Source organism: Staurois parvus, unplaced genomic scaffold (genome assembly GCF_062004578.1).
Source record: "Staurois parvus isolate SC_StPar_1 unplaced genomic scaffold, SC_StPar_1.0 ptg000636l, whole genome shotgun sequence".
In the NCBI taxonomy this organism is placed as follows: domain Eukaryota; kingdom Metazoa; phylum Chordata; class Amphibia; order Anura; family Ranidae; genus Staurois; species Staurois parvus.
The window spans coordinates 11,445,579-11,467,374 of NW_028318432.1; the positions used below are offsets into that span (position 1 = coordinate 11,445,579).

Consider the following 21,796-nt stretch of genomic DNA (forward strand, 5'->3'; position numbering starts at 1 on the left):
TTAAGAGAAAACAGCAAACTCCCAGGTAGAAAATCTGAAAAGGATGAAACTGGGCTTCGACACATTCCAGGAAGCCAATGGCTGTAAATGGAACAATGTGAGTGATCCATCATGACACGGACATTAGTAGAGGTGAAAACCACAATACAAGCCAATGATTGCTATACTGAGTGAAAAATCACTCCTAATAACATCTCACATCATTTTCCAATGGGCTGAACAGCACATTCTAAGAAGGAATACTAGAGACATATTGAGCTAGTGAAAGAAACAGAGGACAAGACGCTAACAGAAGCCGGGTCCATGCAGAGTATGAAAATAAAAATCATCGTCCGCCCCCAGTATGGATTACACTAGACGGCCCCCCTGATCCCACTACACTGATTGTGAAGCCGACATCTCTAGGAGCTGCTGGAAAGAATGCAGATCGGTTTATTAACAGGAATGTTTCATGTTCTCCTCAAAGGGCACAGAGTGAAAAGATTTCTGGCAGGTACATGGAAACAAACACACACAGACTTATAACAGAGTGGGCTGTCAGGGCTTTTATTGTATTTGTTCACGCTATCAGGAGGGACCTGCGTTTTTCTGCAATGGATAGACACAGGTCACCACTAGGACATATAGAACATTTTTGTTTTCCCATGTGCCCCATCCACACCGCAATGCTTCTGTGATGTGTGCAGAGCCGTGGTACAACGTAGCATGCCTGCATTTTTCTGCAGCTCATTGGATGGCTCCACATGTCACCATGCAGCATCGCAATGCAACACACTGATGTGCAGTGACATGAAGTGTGACATAGTGACACTTCAACTAAAGTTAAGAAAAATAGAAAAAATGTGATACGCTGAAATGCGCACTGTACGGTTTCCTGCCGGAGTCAGCGCTGGCCTGCTTGATAAAACCCTGTGCTACCTTAACCTTAAAGTGGTTGTAAACATCAGACACAAATGAACAAAGCATATCCTTCTATAGTGTGTACTTGTCTCAATCCAGAGCACTAAGTGTCATTTCTGTCTGCTGCCCCGTTCCTCTGCTATCAGCATGACTCACTTCTGGGTGCCAGGAGGTCTGTCACAGTCAGGATCCACCCAGTTGCGTGGACCAGCAGCTGGCTCAGTCTCTCAGTGCAGTGCTGAGAGCCTGAGCCAGTCACTCCCACCCCCTCCACAGTGATCGCCGGAGGGGCAGAGCAGAGACCTGGTGACTGACAGTCTTTGCTCACTGAAGCCGAGAAACGAGTGATCACCTGTTTTAGATTGCTCAGTTCTTGGTGTCGAGCCAGCGGGAGGACAGATACAGCATCCGATCAATACTGCATCCATCTAGATGAGTATGTGTGTATTTTTTTCAAAAGTCATAATTCTCTTTTAAGACCAACAAATAAATAAATGAATTAATCTTGAGTGTGCGTAAGAATTCTGCAGGGCACTGTATGTACAGATAACTAAATACACACACACACACACACACACACAAAGGACAGGCAAATACAACTAATGAGCATATGAACGAATGTTTGCATTATGATGTTGGGAACTTTAATGAGACAGAAACTCATGGCCTGATATAGACTGGTGATAACATGTCCTCAAAAAGCCAGCTGTCCTTCCTGAACACTCCGGGGGCTCTCTCAAACATTTATATCTAAGAAGCCTGAGACAGGCGGTATTCATAGAAGCAAAAACAGTGTGGCCAATAGCCAAGATGGCACCGAAACAAACCAGGTTTGAGTAATGATTACTCGATCCATTGGCAGAAACCCAACTGTGATCTGCAACAGAACAAGCTTGTTTTTACAAAAATAGAATAGATAGTGTCCTGGAACATCTGATCTTTGCTGAGTGTTCAAACAAAGATTACTTTGTCTTTAATTATGGGTGTTTTTTTAATATTTTGGCTAGAAAGGTTTAAAAGGGGAGCTGTGGTCCTTCAAAGTGTATGTAAAGCTTAACAAAGAATGTCTCTTATTTTCACCCATTTATCTGGAAGGAAAACCAATTAGAAACATTTTGTTATTATAAAATCATTGCTACAATTTTCTATAACAGTAAAATAAATACTGGTCAATCCTGCCAAAAACCTTGTGAGCTAATAATGTCCTGTGCTCTCTGCTACTACTGACTGCTAACAGATATTAGTTTTCTCTGCAAACTACAGAACCCTGCCGCATGTTATGGAGATGAGGACAGAGGGAGACAGCACTGCTTCTTCATATAGTACAGGGAGTGAGCACTGTTGCCCTCTAAAGACTAGTAGGCTGAAATGTATGGTATACAGGTGAAACTCAAAAAATTAGAATATTGTGCAAAAGTTCATTTATTTCAGTAATGCAACTTAAAAGGTGAAACTAATATATGAGATAGACTCATTACATGCAAAGCAAGATAGTTCAAGCCGTGATTTGTCATCATTGTGATGATTATGGCTTACAGCTCATGAAAACCCCAAATCCACAATCTCAGAAAATTAGAATATTGTGAAAAGGTGCAATATTCTCGGCTCAAAGTGTCCCACTCTAATCAGCTAATTAAGCCATAACACCTGCAAAGGGTTCCTGAGCCTTTAAATGGTCTCTCAGTCTGGTTCAGTAGGAATCACAATCACGGGAAAGACTGCTGACCTGACAGTTGTGCAGAAAACCATCATTGACACCCTCCATAAGGAGGGAAAGCCTCAAAAGGTAATTGCAAAAGAAGTTGGATGTTCCCAAAGTGCTGTATCAAAGCACATTAATAGAAAGTTATGTGGAAGGGAAAAGTGTGGAAGAAAAAGGTGCACAAGCAGCAGGGATGACCGCAGCCTGGAGAGGATTGTCAGGAAAAGGCCATTCAAAAGTGTTGGGGACTTTCACAAGGAGTGGACTGAGGCTGGAGTCAGTGCATCAAGAGCCACCACACACAGACGGATCCTGGACATGGGCTTCAAATGTCGTATTCCAAATGTCAAGCCGCTCCTAAACAACAAACAACATCAGAACCGTCTTACGTGGGCTAAAGAAAAACAGACCTGGTCTGTTGCTCAGTGGTCCAAAGTCCTCTTTTCTGATGAGAGCATCTCATTTGGAAACCAAGGACCCAGAGTATGGAGGAAGAATGGAGAGGCACACACTGCAAGATGCTTGAAGTCCATTGTGAAGTTTCCACAGTCTGTGTTGATTTGGGGAGCCATGTCATCTGCTGGTGTTGGCCCACTGTGCTTCATTAAGTCCAGGGTCAACGCAGCCATCTACCAGGAGATTTTGGAGCACTTCATACTTCCTTCCGCAGACGAGCTTTATGGGGATGCCGACTTCATTTTCCAGGACTTGGCACCTGCCCACACTGCCAAAAGCACCAAAACCTGTTTCAATGACCGTGGGATTACTGTGCTTCATTGGCCAGCAAACTCGCCTGACCTGAACCCCATAGAGAATCTATGGGGCATTGCCAAGAGAAAGATGAGAGACATGAGACCAAACAATGCAGAAGAGCTGAAGGTCGCTATTGAAGCATCCTGGTCTTCCATAACACCTCAGCAATGCCACAGGCCGATAGCTTCCATGCCACGCCGCATTGAGGCAGTAATTGCTGCAAAAGGGGCCCAAACCAAATACTGAGTACATATGCATGCTTATACTTTTCAGAGGTCCGATATTGTTCTATGTACAAAGTTTTATTGATTGCATGTAATATTCTAATTTTCTGATATTGTGGATTTGGGGTTTTCATGAGCTGTAAGCCATAATCATCACAATTATGACAAATCACGGCTTGAACTATCTTGCTTTGCATGTAATAAGTCTATCTCATATATTAGTTTCACCTTTTAAGCTGCATTACTGAAATAAATGAACTTTTGCACGATATTCTAATTTTCGAGTTTCACCTGTAAGTATGGGTCATCTAGCTACACTTTAGCCACTTCAATACCGGACACTTTTACCCCCTTCCTGCCTGTAATATAAGGCTGGACACAAAAACCAAAAGCAAGTCACACACAATGCACAAGTACGATCAACCAGCCTTATAACATTGTTTCTAAGCATGAGACACACTACCAAGTGTAAAGCTGCCCTGGCACATCATAGCATTCACTCAGCACTCCAAGAAATAACAGAATTCAACTGCAGTATTCTTGCACTATCAAAACCTCCACTTTTATTATCAAACAACACACAGAAGGATATATCTTATGGTCATCACAATCTGCATAATAACACACACTAATAGTAATGTGAGTATCACAACATGAAATAAACACATCTTTTGACAGTGTCACAGCATAGAATTAATACACTACCAAAGCTACGGAAAGAAGGAAAGGAAGAGACCTCATCAAAACCATAGTGCACAAGAGATCGTGGAGAAGCCTTGGACACAATGGAGACCCGATGAGTCCATGCAGCCTTGGCAAAAGTCCCAGCATCAGAGTGTCCTCTTTCGCACGGGAGGGCTTCTGATCTCTTCGTGTCCAGGCCTCTCTTAAACATCCTGGTTCAGCGCTTCTGGCCACACTCCCAAAATGGGCAGTGCCTTTTACCCATTCCAGGAAGCATTTACTCAAAAACACCAAAAAGGTTCCTGGAGGTAACAGAGTCACACCCAGTCACTTTACTGGTCTAATGTCTTGTGACTCTGTAAGTTTCCCTTAGCCTAGGCCTAGGGAATGACATCAATGACATCAATGTCATTCCCCGTGCTTCTGGCATATGGGCAGTGATGCTTTATTGTAAAAATCCCCCAAGAAACAAAGGACCCAAGGCCAGCACATTTCATAGGCATTACACTGCTCATGTCAATTTTCAGATTTCAGCGCTGTCACATTTTGAATGACAAATACTCATTCATGCAACACTTTACCCAAATTAATTTTTAATCATTTTATTCACACAAATGAAGCGCTCTTTTGGTGGTATTTAACCACCTCTCGCTTTTTTTTTTTTTTTACTTTTTTTGTTATATAAAAGAAATAAATACTGAACATTTTGGAGAGAAAACCATTTTTTTTAGTTTCTGTTATAAAATTTAGCAAATAAATAATCTTTTTTCATAAATTTAGACCAAAATGTATTTTGCTACATTTCTTTGGTTAAATCAACCCAAATCAGTGTATATTATTTAGCCTGTGTGAAAGTTATAGAGTCTACAAACTATAGTTTATACATTTGAAAATATATCAGTCCTGACGTACTGACAGCCTATCTCATGTCTTGAGGCCCTAAAATGCCAGGACAGTACAAACACCCCCAAAAAAAACCTTTTTGGAAAGTAGACACCCCAAAGTATTTAGCAAGAGACATGATGATTTTTTGGAATTGCAATTTTTTGTCACACCTTTTTGGAAAATGAAACTACTTTTTTTTTTTCATACTGTCACCAGAGCAGTACAGCATCAACAAGTGACTAGTGTGGTGGTCAAGGACATTGACTGGTGACAGTATGTAAAAAAAAATACACTATGATTGCTTATTACAGTGATCCCTGTTGTAAGCAATCATTTTTAAGAACGGCATCCATTCATGTGCCACTGTGTACAACTTTAATAGCTGTGATTGGCCACAGCTCTCACAGGGTACAGGTAAACTGTAATTGGCCCTGTGTGTACCATGTAATCACTGTGACCAATCACAGAGATCACAGTAGTACACAACGACTGGCTATAAATAGAAGCCATTGTGTACAACGGACATGTGATCGCTGTGATTAGTCAGGCCTGACCCAGTACAACGATCTGTATAGGGTGCGCATGAGACACGTCTGGAGGAAGCCATATGACATCCCACCCAGCCATCTTATTATAGTAGGCCTGGGAGGAGGTGGTTAAATATGAAATCCAAGTATAGATATTTTATACATAGCTACAGTAGATAGTTACATTGGTCCAAGCTGGATCATTGTATATACCTTACCTTACAGTGGATGCTGGAAATCACTGAAGTAGACACTACTACTCCAATGATCTCCACTTGCTTCCAGTTTTTATGCTGAGTGGCTGCCCTAATGCTTTCTGAACACAGGAGGTCAGCACGGGCAACATTCAAAGAATTCTTTGCTTTGGATGAGGTGGAGAGCGTGACATCACCACCCCACCTTGTCCAATCAGAGAACGTTTGCATTAATTCAGAAAATGCAAAGCATTCTCTGAATGGCACCAGTACTGAGTGGATGGCCTCCTATGTTCACAAGCAACAGGGCAGCTGCTCAGCACACAACATGCAAGCAAGTGGACGTCTCTGGAGTAACGGTATTTACTTCAGTGATTTCCAGCTTCTAGGGGCATTGACCAGGTTTGGTATAGACATACTAACATTGGTCCAAACTGGGCAAAAAAAAAACAAAAAAACAACAACAGTAGTAACAAGAATGCTTAAATTTAAAAGCCGCTCAATAAGTAGGCTGTGCCCTCCCACTCTGTTATGAAGGACAAATGTGTTTGACTATCTTATATTTTGAAAGGTTTTAAAAGTGAGTAGGATTTAACCCTACACTAGCTTTTTCATTTCTTGATATGCCAGCAAGGAGGAGATCCTCCTCCAGTCTGAAAGGATATGTTCACCTTTTATTAAAAAAAAAAAAAGAAATGAAAAAAAAATTCACTTTTTGCAGGTAAGAAATGTGTATTTATTATTATTTATTATTAATATAATAAGGAGCCTATAAAGCATTGCAATCAGCAGATCGTGGGTGCAATCTCAAGCTCGTGCAAGCTGTCAACGTAGCGGTCTGCCAGTACCACGTATGGGCAGGCAGTTACTAAATGGTAGGAAGAATCAAATGAACAACAACAAAACTCAACAGCACCCTGGTAGTTCACTGAGAAATAAAAGCCATCCACCACAATGGCTGATGGTAATTGTAGTTCTCCCATTCACAGAATTCGGCAAATGAACGATGTGGCCAGTTGGGCGGAGCCCCCAAGGGCATATATTTTTTTAAACCCCTTCACGCCTAAGGGTATAACAAACCTAAATGCCTAAGCACAATTTTTCAAGGTTGACATGTGTTAGTAAAACTGTACGCATCAATACAACTACTTTGTACATCCAGGTGGATTATACCATTTTTTAGGACAAATTGGGCTTTCATTTGGTGGTAAATAGTAATCGATATCTCCTGATTTTTTTTATTATCAAAGGAAAACTGGCCCAAAATAGTAAAAAAAAATATTTTTTTTAAATGTAGCTGTGTGTTTCTTGTTACTACCATAACCTACCACCAAAGAACAACCCAAAATAAATTCTCCAGCTCTTGATGATCACAGCGATACCATATATGTGTATGCTATTTGTTGTTTGTACCCGTAGTACTTCCAAGAAACAATAGTGCACATTTTGTTTTTGTTTTTTTTACCTAAAAACACACTGACACCAAATTTTTTTTAAATCCTGACCTTGACCCAAACACTTACCCTGGCACTGAACTAGATCAAGACTTGATCTAGGTATTTTTTCTTTTAATATTTATCTTCTTTTTTTTTTTTTTTTTTTAAACAGACATTTTTTCCCCTCTATGCCAGGAATTAGAGAGATACAATGTATCTCTCTCCTCCATTCATAGAGGGAAAAAAAAAAAAAAAACAAGGGGGCCGGGCTGTACAGTGACTGATTACTGTGATAGTTAATCAGAGGCTATCACAGCGATCATGTGACCCAGAATCAGGAGTCCTGGGTCCCGATCATTAGAACAGGACCCGGTGCTCTCAGAGACCCGCGATCTTTGTGTTGGGAGCGTGCCGTGTGCCGCGCTCCCAGCAGAAAGACAGGTACGCAAATATGCGGCCCTACGGAAAAAAGCCCAGTTCTGTGAGACCGCATATTTGTGTTACGTCGGCGTCAGGGGGTTAAATGCGGCAGCAGGTGTGGAGAGAAGATCCCGGGCCTGTTGCCACAACAGGGACTCAGGGGGCGTGAGGGCTTCTTAATTAGTAACTTGTTACATCCTGATAATGAGTGTAATATGTTATGAAAGGTAAAAAGTTGGTATTTCAGTATAATCTAGTGAAGATCATGACATACACACCAGAAGAGGTCGCAGAGCACAGTGAGACTTCCAGATAAAGGCTGCAACAGCCATGAGAACCGTCCTGGACGCACAGACCATTCTACCAGATATTGGACGCTTTAATCCAATAGCTCCCATAAGAATAAAAAAATATTAGTTTTAGGCGGACTAACTCTTCAGGGCTGGTATAAAAAAAAAAAAAAAAAAGTACATAAAAGGTAGATAAGTAAAAATAAGCGATCTCACATCCACCGGGGAGCATGTACAACCAAAACATTTCACCGGTCGGAGTGTTCCGAGGTCTAAGAATCCGCTTGTTCCATAGTAAAGAATTCGAAAACCAGCTAAAGGCGCTCTTGCAGCTAAGCATTCATTCACTCTCCCTGCACTTTCCAGATGCTCAACATTCTTGACATCAGAGTGGAAAAATTTACTGTTAGTCTAGAGAAATCCAATATTACCATTCTTGTCATATCCCTCATAGCTTCATTATTAGAGCAGGTCTGTGGAAGCTATAAAGTGCTGTTAAATGATTAAAAAATATGGGCCGTGTGTTACATCACTTTGACAGAATTGAAAGGGAGGACTCTATCCAAATGCGTAAAGCAAACGGCTACCTTATAAAACGCAACTATGTGTATTTTCATTTAATATTTGTCTGTATTTGTGTAAGATATACCAAAATTCAGCTCAAGCAAAAATCCTTTTACTGCAACCTGGGGGTATTAAACATCGAAGAACATAGATCCCGAGCCCAGAACAACATTGTAAACTTTAACAGTGTTTATAAAAAGGACACAGCGATGCTGACATTTTTCCACTTGGTCAAAAGCAAGTCAGTGTTACCTAATTCTGTTTTCTGAAAATCAGGCGGAATCACTAGACGCTGATAAATTGGCAGGAGCCCAGAACCCGCCAGAGACGTATTGTACGGCTTACAACAACCCAACTGCAAAGAGCAATAACCGCATCATTTTATATAAAGTTAATATAGAAGAAAGGAGAGTCTGTAATAAACTGTATGTAAACTCAAGAACACAAATGGAATATACTGCACCTTGCAAGTCCTCAGTCATGGTGGCTGCATTAGTTTTTGTATTTCAGACTAAGTAAATTTTCTACAAGTACAGAAAAATATCTGATGATCCTGCTAGTAATTGTGTGTTTGTAATGTCCTGTGCAATAAACAGATCTCTCCCCTTATCGCCTTTGGCAGGCAGTACTGTCTGACAAACACAACCCACTGAACTGAATAGGGGCAAACTACCTGCAAATGTATGCGATGCACACTCTTGTATCAAGGTGGTGCGGATTTTTAGGGGTTGAGACATAACACCTCCTCACCACTTATCAAATGCCATACATCGCGGATTAATCTTCAACAACCCGACTGCAAAGAGCAATAACTGGATTGTTTATATAAAGTTGAAGTGTTACTAAACTCAGGACCCTGAATTCACTATATCTGGTCTCCCACAGTACACAGAACATGGAAATGAAATTATTTTGGTACATTTTATTTTAAACTGCTAAATACCTTTTCTCTTCTCATCAGCAGTTAGAGCACTCTTGTGACTTCTATCAGTGTCCAGCCGAGCACTGGTTAAAGCATGTAGGAGGAGAGTTCATTCTCCCCTGATTGTCCTATGAGGCTGCCGGTCCCCTGACCCTCTGTCTAGACAGTGCTGATTGCCCCTGTGCTGATCACATACACTCCCCCAAGGTAAAAAAAAAAAAACTCTCTAGCAATGCACACCAAACTGAGCATGTGCAGCTTGCTCCCAAGGCTCTGTTCTACCAGCAGATGGATTGAGGACTGTAGAAGAAGGGGATGATCAGAGAAGCCAGGATCAAACATCCTTTTTACACAATGCAGAAGCATTAGGTTCCACAGTGAGTATATCAAGCATGCTTTACTGCATATACAGACTGATTTTACTGTTGTGGGTTTAGTAAAACTTTAATATAGAAGAAAGGAGAGTCTGTAATAAAGTGAATGTAAACTCAAGAACACAAATGGAAAATACTGCACCTTACCAGTTCTCAGTCGTGGTGACTGTATTCATTTTTGTATTTCAGGCTAAGAACATTTTCTTCAAGTACAGAAAAAATATGATCCTGCCAGTAATCTTGTGCCCTTGTAACTTGCTGTACAATAAACTGAAGTCTCAAACAAGGCTTTCCAGATCTCGTCTGAAAACAACAAAACACCTAGACAAAACAAAACAAAACAAAAGGGGCGCAAAGGCCTAATGCATTACTAACATCACATATTAGAAAGTTATAACCAAGAGCAGTAACGAGCAATAGTCATAAAACACAGGTGGTAGCAAGGTCCTACAAGAAATGGACTCACGCGGCCCTGACATAAGCCTGACTTGCCATCTGATGTGTTTCAAGGGACAAGCCCAGGCTTGTGATATGAAACACATCAGATGGAATATCAAGGTTGGGTGAGTCCATCTTCTGAAGGACCTTTTTGACACCTTGGTTTAGGCTCATTGCTACTTAAACTACGTCTCTTGTGAGTATACACTCATTTGTTCTAACTTTCTAATAACGTGATGTTGGTAGTGCACTAAGCCTTTGCACCCTCTTGATTTGTTTTATCTATGTTATTTGAGGATTCCCCAATCTTAGGAGGGCAGCACTGACATAGCATACTGTTCTTGGATGGGAGCCGATGGTCACCACCTACCATAGTCATTTTGGTCTCTTATGAATCCCTTAGCACTACAGTGTCAAACTTGTGTACTTTGGTGAACAAAAAACTTAGCCTAAGCAATGAAGCTATGAAGGGGGAGGTGTTTGTAGATCAAATAAGGGAACAGCCTTGGGTGACAAAACATACTGACAATAAACTGACACTAACAATGACCTTACCGGTAACACTGACAAGAACAATGACCCCAATACTAACACTGGCACTAACAATGACCCCAATACTAACACTGACAAGAACAATGACCCCAATACTAACACTGGCACTAACAATGACCCCAATACTAACACTGACAAGAACAATGACCCCAATACTAACACTGGCACTAACAATGACCCCAATACTAACACTCGCACTAACAATGACCCCAATACTAACACTGGCACTAACAATGACCCCAATACTAACACTGGCACTAACAATGACCCCAATACTAACACTGGCACTAACAATGACCCCAATACTAACACTGGCACTAACAATGACCCCAATACTAACACTGGCACTAACAATGACCCCAATACTAACACTGACACGAACAATGACCCCAACCCCAACACTATCACTAACAATGAAGTATGATCACATCACAAACGAGGGTGCAATGTTTCAGAGTCATGCTGGACCCCTTTATCAGGCATGGCCTCTTTGTCAGGCTTCGTTATCACATGCCTGATGAAGGGGTCCTGCATGGCTCAGAAAGATTGCACTCTCGTTTGTGATGTGATCATACTTCAGTATAAAACAGTTTGGACTCAATTTGAAGATCCGTGGTGTGCTGGCAAATACCTAAATTGTGTCATACATGATCCAGTCTCCAGCTGGTGCTTGCTGCAGCACCCAGTATCCTAGAGCCTTTTCCAGGAAAATGTGCAATGGAAATATGGATGGTTATCCAATGCTAACACTGACACTAACACTGACCCTAACACTGACTCTAACAATGACCCTAACACTAACTATAACAATGACCCTAACACTAACAATGACCCTATCACTAACAATGACCCTAACACTAAAGGCAACAAAGCTAACACTGACTCTAACAATGACTCTAACACTAAAGGCAACTAAGCTAACACGAACAATGACCCTAACAATAACACTGACTCTAACAATGACCCTAACACTAAAGGCAACAACGATAAAAAACTGACTCTAACAATGACCCTAACACTAACAATGACCCTAACAATAACACTGACTCTAACAATGACCCTAATGCTAACTCTAACACTGACCCTAACACTAACACTGACACTAACAATGACCCTAACACTAACACTGACACTAACAATGACCCTAACACTAACACTGACCCTAACACTAACACTGACACTAACAATGAACCTAATGCTAATGCAGAAAGTAATCCTAATGCTGACACTAACAATGACCCTAACTCAGTCACAGACACTTACAATAACCTTAAGCTTACATTGACCCCAACATTGATCTACAGTTATGATCTATTTATGATCTACAGAGGAGACACAGTACATATGTGGGTTCCTGTAGCTAGCTCCTCCTGGTTCCCCATCATTACTCTGCGATCAAGAGATATCAGTGACAGCTCAGTCCTCCAACTGGTGTTGCGCAATCGAGTGTGCTTTTGGCACAAACACATGCCACATACATGTGTTTCAGGACCCCTGATGAACCCAGATGGCAATACCTCTCAGACCACTATTAGTGCTCGTGTGCACTTGCATTGCCCACTGAAGAGTGATCTGTGGTTGATCGATGTTCAAATGGTCTATGAGAGACGGTTGGGAGGCGTGTCACTTTCTCACTGCCTTTTTTATCCCTCTCTTCTGCTTCCTGGAACCTCATCCCCAAAACGCAGAGAGCCCTACATGCTGGTAACACTCGGTACAGGGTTCAGCCCCATCCAGCCACAGGCTGCCTGTAGCAGGACTGAAGGCTGCACCTGTCTTTCCTGGGTGCACTAGAGTGCCAGGAGGGAGGCACTGATGCTAAATGGAACTGTGCGCAAGAGGCCCAAATAAGACAACCTCTCAGGAAAAAATGTTTCCATATATGGCAGAAGAGAGGGATAAAAAAGCAGTGAGGAAGTGACAAGCCTCCCAACCGCCTCTCAAAGACCATTTGAACAGCGATCAACCACAGATCACTCTTCTGTGGGCAACCATGGAAAAACTTTTTGCGATAAACATTACCAAAGGAAGGCAGTGTTTGTATCCCACAACAGAATTCAAGACGGCATATCAGTACTAAAATTAATAACAAATTTATTTGCAAATCAACAAGCATATAGCTGACTTGCTCTGGCCCATAGGGTAACCAACTGCTATTATTGAAGCACTTGTATAGGAGTTTTACCTCACCTTGAGGAGATTTCCTCTCAATTCCTGTATTGTCTCCAGGACAGAAAGTGAAGGGAAAGCTCTTGAATGAGTCAGAGTTGACAAAAAAAAAACTGGTATTGGGTTTTTAACTATTCTCTACTACAAGCATATCAAGCCAGTGGTTTTTTGGGCCCTATACAACCTTCTTGTACCTTGAGCCTGGGTTCACATATGTGCGGTGCGGTATATCGCATGTGATTCATACAGGAACCACACCACATTCCTGTGCAAATCACATGCGATTTGTGTGCGATGCGATTGGAGCCATACATTTTGTATGGCTCTAATCGCATTGAACCTGCATGAAAAAGGTGCAGGACCCTTTTTTTTTGGTCCGCACTAGAATCGGATCACATGGTTATTCACACCTACGCGATCCGATTCTGCACATCGCACCGCGTTTTGTGGACTGATTTCGGGGTGATATTAACTTAACATACGCATACACAGCGGTTCACATGAACAGGGGGCGATTCTGATGAGGTGCAGAATTCACACAGAAAATGCATCAGTGTGAACCCAGGTTCACTGTGGTCCTTGGTTGTTTTAAGAATTTTAAAGGGCCATTCAACCCAAAAAATTAATAAAGTGATTCTAAAGGCTTATTTTTTTAACAAAAAAAATACCAAACATGTTTATACATATCTGCTCAGTGCAGAGGTTTTGCACAGAGCAGCCCAGATCTTCCGCTTCTTGGGTCCCTTGCCGGCGCTCCTGGTCCCTCCCTCCTGTTGGGTGCCCCCACAGCAAGCAGCTTGCTATGGGGGCACCTGCTGCTCCATGTGTCCATTAACACACGGAGCCACGGCTCAGCCCTGCCCCCTCTCTCTTCCCATTGGCTCACTGGCTGTGGTTGACAGCAGTGGGAGCCAATGGCTCTCAGCTGTGTCTCATCCAATGAGACGAGGGAGTCCCGGGATAGCCGAGACTCCAGTGTACATCGCTGGATCAAAGGGGGCTTAGGTAAGTATTAGGGGGGGATGGGGATGCTGCACACAATAGGTTTTTTACCTTCAAGTATAGAATGCATGAAGGTAAAAAACCTTGAGCTCAGGGGCGGACTGACCATCCGAGCACTCGGGCACTGCCCGAGGGCCCGGGGTCAGTAGGAGGCCCCATGGGATGCACCTGGTACCTTTTTATAGGCTTTTTTGGGTGTGCTTTGAGTGTGGGCAAGGACACAGGGGCCCCATGATCCCCTATTGCCCGGGGGCCCCATGAGTTGTCAGTACGCACCTGCTTGAGCCTTTAGAACAACTTTAAGTGTTTTTAGTTTACTATTACATCAATTACCACTTAACCAATGTCCTATAATATTTAAATTGTATAAAGTGATAATTACCTGGATGATCCTGCCATTTAGTTTCACTTCCTTGTTTTTTGTGCCAACACAATAGCACCCGATCCTCTATCTTTTGTGTTGCCACCTGTACTGCGCATACAGCTGCAAAGTCACTCACTTACTATCTCTTTTTTCTTTTATATGTGAAATAACCACAACAGTGCTAATCAGCGCTGTATGGTGGCAATGCACATAGTGATTCATATCATGCCCCTTGGTGTGCTGTCAATGCACTACCATGCAATGTGGTGTGCTGGGAGGCCCTATAATGGCGCATGCAATTTTATGTACGTTTTGGGACCTTAGGTAGTAGGTCCATCAAATGACGTGTTTCACTTCCCTGCATGGATGCCAATGGCCCCATAATCTTTTTCTCATATCAGATAAGTATAGCTCTCATTGGTAATAATGTGGCCCTTTCACAGACTTAACTTCAGCTGCAATAGCTCTAAAGTTTACATTTGAAAACATATTGGTTTCAGATATATACGTTAAGGCTGCTGAGTAGGGATAAGTTGAAGGTTCAGTCTGAACACAAGTACAGACCAAACCTTGGCTGGCCGGATATTTGTACAAACACTCGAAAGGTTACCTGTTCAAATGTCATATGAGCAAAGGAGTCAGGATTGGTAAAAAAAAAAAAAAACCCCATCCCCTACCCCCCACAATTTGTAACAGGCACTTTTGGTATGGTATGGATGGACTAGCAACCCCAACGGGAGGGTGTGTCGTCCCCCCCCCCCTCTGACCCATACCAGGTCACATACAGGTAACTTGGGGGGGGACCTTGCCAAGGTAAAGCCCCCCGGCAAAGCATCTTGTCCTCATGTTGATGAGGACAAAGGTCCCTTCCCAACAACCCTAGCCCAGTGGTTGTGGGGGGTCTTATTGTAATGTGGAAGCCTCTTCTACAATAAAAGAACCAGATACAAGCCTACCCTTGTGTAAGTAAGTAAGGGGTACAAGCCTACCCTTGTGTACATAAGTAAAGGGTACAAGCCTACGCTTGTGTAAGTAAGGGGTGCAAGCCTACCCTTGTGTAAGTAAGGGGTACAAGCCTACCCTTGTGTAAGTAAAGAGTACAAGCCTACCCTTGTGTATGTAAGTAAAGGGTACAAGATTACCCTTGTGTAAGGGGTACAAGCCTACCCTTGTGTAAGTAAGGGGTACAAGCCTACCCTTGTGTAAGGGGTACAAGCCTACCCTTCTGTACGTAAGTAAGGGGTACAAGCCTACCCTTGTGTAAGGAGTACAAGCCTACCCTAGTGTACGTAAGTAAAGGGTACATGCCTACCCTAGTGTACGTAAGTAAAGGGTACAAGCCTACCCTTGTGTAAGGAGTACAAGCCTACCCTTGTGTACGTAAGTAAGGGGTACAAGCCTACCCTTGTGTAAGTAAGGGGTAAAAGCCTACCCTTGTGTAAGTAAGGGGTACAAGCCTACCCTTGTGTAAGTAAGGGGTACAAGCCTACCCTTGTGTAAGTAAGGGGTACAAGCCTACCCTTGTGTAAGTAAGGGGTACAAGCCTACCCTTGTGTAAGTAAGGGGTACAAGCCTACCCTTGTGTAAGTAAGGGGTACAAGCCTACCCTTGTGTAAGTAAGGGGTACAAGCCTACCCTTGTGTAAGTAAGGGGTACAAGCCTACCCTTGTGTAAGTAAGGGGTACAAGCCTACCCTTGTGTAAGTAAGGGGTACAAGCCTACCCTTGTGTAAGTAAGGGGTATAAGCCTACCCTTGTGTAAGGGGTACAAGCCTACCCTTGTGTAAGTAAGGGGTACAAGCCTACCCTTGTGTACATAAGGGATACAAGCCTACCCTTGTGTACGCAAGTAAGGGGTACAAGCCTACCCTTGTGTACGCAAGTAAGGGATACAAGCCTACCCTTTTGTAAGTAAGGGGTACAAGCCTACCCTTGTGTACGCAAGTAAGGGGTACAAGCCTACCCTTGTGTAAGTAAGGGGTACAAGCCTACCCTTGTGTAAGGGGTACAAGCCTACCCTTGTGTAAGGGGTACAAGCCTACCCTTGTGTAAGGGGTACAAGCCTACAATTGTGTAAGGGGTACAAGCCTACCCTTGTGTAAGGGGTACAAGCCTACCCTTGCGTATGTAAGGGGTACAAGCCTACCCTTGTGTAAGTAAGGGGTACTAGTCTACCCTTGTGTACGTAAGTAAGGGGTACATGGTACCCCTATTCTTGCTCATAAAAAAATATAAAGTATAAATAAACACAGATAAACCTTTTAACAAATGATTTAACATAAAAGAGCTCACAATGTATAGTATGTCCACAGTCAATCACCTTGTGCAGAAATTTTAATCTACTTCAATCACAATGACTGAAGCCCGCCGACCCGCCAAGACAAAAAACCTCCCCAACCCACATAAGGTCCAAATGCTTCACTCCCGATGAATGACAGGTCCAGCAGATGACAGCGGATATAAACAAAGGGACAGCATTTCCCAAGTGATGTCATTCACCATATATAGACATGACCAATTATATGACCAATGACGTCACAGGGATACATGCTCATGGGCGGTGTACTGAAAGATTCCAGACAACATGGACTCTGTACACAGATGGAGACTGGTACCAACTTGCTTACCTGTGTCACTTCCGGCTCCAGTCGACAAGGCCGGCATGGCTGCAGACTAACGGTAACTAAGCAGAGATGAAGACAGATCCACACCCACAAGGTAGGTGACAGCTGGAGAAGCTCCAAAGGCCAATCTGTCCAGCACGATTCCTGCAGTCCCGATACTTCCCTCTAGAAAGAACACAGATATCATTTGTACAATAAGCAGACTTGGGTAATTGTACATTTCAGCTCCTGAATCCAGTCTTAAAGTGTATGTAAAGGCAAGCAATGAACTTCACTTATTTGCTCCCTTTTAATCAGCTAAATATACCAAAGCATTTTGTTTTAACTGTTTAACAAGTGTGAAAAATATCTGTTAATCCTGCCAGAAATCTTCCTGGGATCTCCACTTGTGCACAAGAAAGGGTTAAGGAGATGGGGGTGGAGAGGAGGTCTGTGTTCTTTGTAATGTATCAGAAATTGAATAGGCAGGGCTGACACCACATGCTTCAGGTTGTCATGTCAAAGAGGAAGGCGCAAACTATATTTCTGGCATATAAACAGTTATTCCTCTGTACTTGCAGTATGTTTAAAATGATAAAACATGGTGAAATGTGCAGGTATTCCAGAGACACAGTAAATACGTTTTTTGTTTTTCTATTTTGACATACACTGTAACAACCTTTGTTCCCTAGCCTGTGAGAGAAAAGATCCCCTGTGTAAGCTCCAAATTGATCAGGTTGGAGCTTACACAGGGCTTAGGACTTCTCCTCTTCCACAGACAGAGCTTGTACCTGGAAGCAGGCCACTGGGGCAACCAGTGGTGCATCATGAGAGAAGGGGATTGAGTCACATACTCCTCTATACCCAGAAGTACCAGGTATTACTTCACTCCTGGAGGGTGAATGGGGTGGCAGGAAAGCAAAGAGAAGGTAAGTATTTGTGAAAAGAGAAGCAGCGTTAATAAAGTGCACCAATTGCTTTGCCTTGTATGCAGGGCTGCGGATAAGGGGGTACCACTGGTCCTCCTGTATGGGGCCCAGACTAGAAGGGGGGCCCAGGCATTAAGGTGTTTTGGAGTTTCGGATGTGGACAGGGAGGGTGATTAGCACAGAAGGGGGGGGGGGGAGCAATTACTGGAACTGATCCCCTGTATGGCTCTCTCTGTAGCACCCTCCTGATGCACCATACATTTCGCTATGCTGCCTAGGCCCCCTGTGTACCCCCACCCCTGCAGTGTTTCCCTCCTCTCCTTCCCAGCGGCAGCTGCAAGCACACAATAGGATCCAGAGAATGGAGAGTGGAAGGAAGGGTCAGTAAATATGTCACATTTACCAGTCCCTTCCTTTCCTGAATGAACACAATGGTGATCCATAGCAATCACTCACTGTGTTCATTCATAACCGAAGCACAGTAAACTGTGTTTAATTTGGAGCCTTGTTACATTGGCTGTACGGGGCCCCGTGGTTTCTAACAGCAGCCCTGCTTGTATGGATAAAGCACAGGTTCACTTCAAGCAATGGGAAGAATCTTTGGTAAAATTGCAAATTTTGTGACTTGGAGCCCCGATAGCAAATACATCACGGTTAAATAAGGGGCCAATTAACATGCTGAAGTAAGTGTGCAGTGAAAGGATTGGGTTCAGCTACTTCAATCAAGGATGGAGTAATTACGTGTCACTGGACATATCAGACAAGGCTAGAAGGAGAAGGAATGTAGGGGCAGATGTGAACTGGCCTCGTCTGCTGATCAATTTGTTCCTGTCCTTCAGTCACTCAATAGAAAGCCTTTATCATTTCAATGCCGGGACGTCAAAGGCAAGCACATTTATCATCATTCTAAATGAATGAATCATTTTGCTTCAAAGGCTGGATTGTTTTATACATTAGTCCCATTAAGGCCATAATTTAAGAGGACATGTAAAAATTGTATGGTGCTCCATGTAACAGGTTAAAATAACACCCCCTGATGGGAGCTGTACATTAACGCCTGGCAAAGCAAACAGCGGACATGTAATGTACACTTCTCAAACCTGTACAGGACATCTGTCTGGGGGAAGCTGATCAGAGACACTTCATAGTGCAGGCTGTGCGCAGGTTCATGTCAAGACAGAGGATGGATGAACGACATCACTTAAAGGGTCAGTCCACAGAAAAAAGATTTTTGTTTTTGGCTGGCGTCAGAGATTTAGTAGGATATTCATGAAATATTTGTCTGTCTGTTCACCTATCCAAACTGCATGTGAACTTCTTCTGTGTGAATAGGACAAAATCAAACATTCTTTGGCTATACGCTCCAAAATGTAAATGTGTGAATGTGGAAATGACTGGATTATGGCTCACTGTACGGCACTGTCATAAGAAAATAAGTATGCCCCTTAGTTCCACCTGATGGGAATAACATCGTATATTCTGCATTGATGCATTCCAACTGAGAACATTGCCTGAGAGAATTCGATTTTACGCCATTCACGAAGAATAAGCTTTCATGCAGTTTCAATGGATGAACAACCTGGAAAGACTCTGATTACACCAACTGCGATCAATCAGCGTAATCACTCTCCCCACTTAAATCCAAAATCAATGAATACTTATAAATACCCCTTGTTGCTTGTTGAACACAAAAACAGTGGATCACGCCTCACTATCTTAACCACTTGCCTACCGGGCATTTATACCCCATTCCTGCCCAGTCCAATTTTCAGCGCTGTCGCACTTTGAATGACAATTGAGCGGTCATAAAACTCTGTACTCATATGAAATGTTTATAATTTTTTCACACAAATAGAGCTTTCTTTTGGTGGTATTTACTCGCCGCTGGGTGCTTTATTATTTGTGCTATAAACAAAAAAATGCAAAAATTAAGAAAAAAAAAAGGTTTTCTTTGTTTCTATTTTTAAATTTTGCAAACATGTAATTTTCATTCTACACGGATGTTCGATGATGAGGCTGCACTGACAGGCAGCACTGCTGGGCACTGACTGGCAGCACTGCTGGGCACTGACTGATGGCACTACTGGGCACAGGTGGGTGGCACTGGTGGGTGGCAATGCTGGGCACTGATCATCAGGACACTGATCATCAGTGCCCTGATGAATCAGTGCCGATCCGTCCTCTGACAATTGCCGTTTATTGGTAGCACTTTCCTCATGCTGTGACAGCGTGAGGAAAGTGCAGCCGATAACCGGCAACTGCATTTACCAGTGATCTGCTGTGTCATTGGACACGGCTGATCACGTGGTAAAAAGCCACTGTGATTGGCCTTTTACCACATCACGTGATCAGCTATGTTCGTAGGATACAGCGATCACGGAGATCGCCATCATAAGACGCCCTCCCAGAACTGGCTGGCCGTAGTGAAGCCGTCATTCAGCTATCTGCAGTCGGCAAGTGGTTAAAGTGGAGTTCCACCCAAAAGGCAAGTTCTGCTTTAATGCATTGTCCCCCCGCTCCCTTTTAAGGATTGGCACTTTTGGGGAGTGGGGGGGAGCGGGTACCCAATTTGACATGTACCCGCTCCCACTTTCACTGTGATCACCTATGGCGATCAGAAGCGGAAGTTGTCCTCCCTCCCTGTAGCCTTCTGGGACATGTGACAGGTCCCAAAGACTACAATACCATTCACAAAGCATAGCGCTACTCGAGCATGCGCAGTGGACACCCGGCGTTGAAGCTGCAAGCTGTCACAGCCGGGTGCCCTCACTGAAGATGCTGGCGCCGGGGAGAAAAGACGGCCGGTGAAACCAGCCATGGTGAGGACACGGCTGGACAGTGGGACAGGTAAGTGTCTGTATTATAAAAGTCAGCAGCTACAGTTTTTGTAGCTGCTGACTTTTATTTTTTAACTCAGCTGGAACTCCGCTTTAATATATTCACAAATTACTAGTGCAGCGTAACTCTCTAAATTAATAAATGTTAGAAAAAAATAAATACTCCTGTGAAAAACATATATAATTGATCCCAAAACTAAAAAGTCCATAAACAATCCCCTCAGTGACGTGTATCACTTTCGTGAATATCTTCTTTAGTAATATTCAGTGATCCTCCACACCAGGTGAAAAACCTGCTCACCTCAAGAAAAGTAAATATGCGCTCATCTGGGTGTACTCAACTCCTCAGTCACAGTGACATATCTTCTTATCTCCTCTCGCCTTACACTTACTCTGACATCAGGCCAAAAATGATCTCATGCAACAGAAAGACTGAAGAAGCCCTGAGAGGGGGCGCAACGTGTCTAGGAAGGAGGAGCCAGTACTGTATTACCACGCCGCCACTATCTGGCTAGCAGAGCAGTGAGCTGAATGTGGACACATTTTACGCTTTTTATGCTTTTCTATCTGTAAGTGTAAATTTAGTGGGGGATACAATAACGTGTTATACAGAGAGCACTATGTTTTGGTCTTTCTGTTGCATCATTTTTGGCCTGATGTCAGAGTAAGTGGAAGGTGAGAGGAGATAAGAAGATATGTCACTGTGACTGAGGAGTTGAATACACCCAGATGAGCACATATTTTCTTTTCTTGAGGTGAGCAGTTTTTCACCTGGTGTGGTGGAGAATCATTGAAGCAAGTCATTCTGTTCAACAGACAAGGGTACACATATACCGAGATTCAGCTGGCTCCATCTTTACTGCTGGCAGCCTCCCCAGCGACCCCTCATGTATGAGATATGCATACTTACATTGGTCCAAGGTAGACCAAAGAAGTATAGTCAAAGATTTTTTTGGCTGTACTTCTGTTGATCACAGGAGTGCAATTTGTTCTGCACTCCTGTGATCTGTGTTAAACTCTCGGCTGAC

General features: G+C 43.0%; 1 protein-coding gene across 4 annotated transcripts in view; it reads right to left on the minus strand.

Annotated features, from left to right (window-relative positions):
• Window positions 1-21,796, minus strand: part of MPP7 (MAGUK p55 scaffold protein 7) — a 525,083-nt gene that overhangs the window by 311,583 nt on the left and 191,704 nt on the right. For all 4 annotated transcript variants that reach the window (XM_089693824.1, XM_089693825.1, XM_089693827.1 and 1 more), the window contains one exon: window positions 17,027-17,188. In XM_089693824.1, the coding sequence (XP_089549950.1) occupies window positions 17,027-17,063 (37 nt within the window). In that variant the 5' untranslated portion in view covers window positions 17,064-17,188. The remainder of the gene's footprint in view (window positions 1-17,026; window positions 17,189-21,796) is intronic.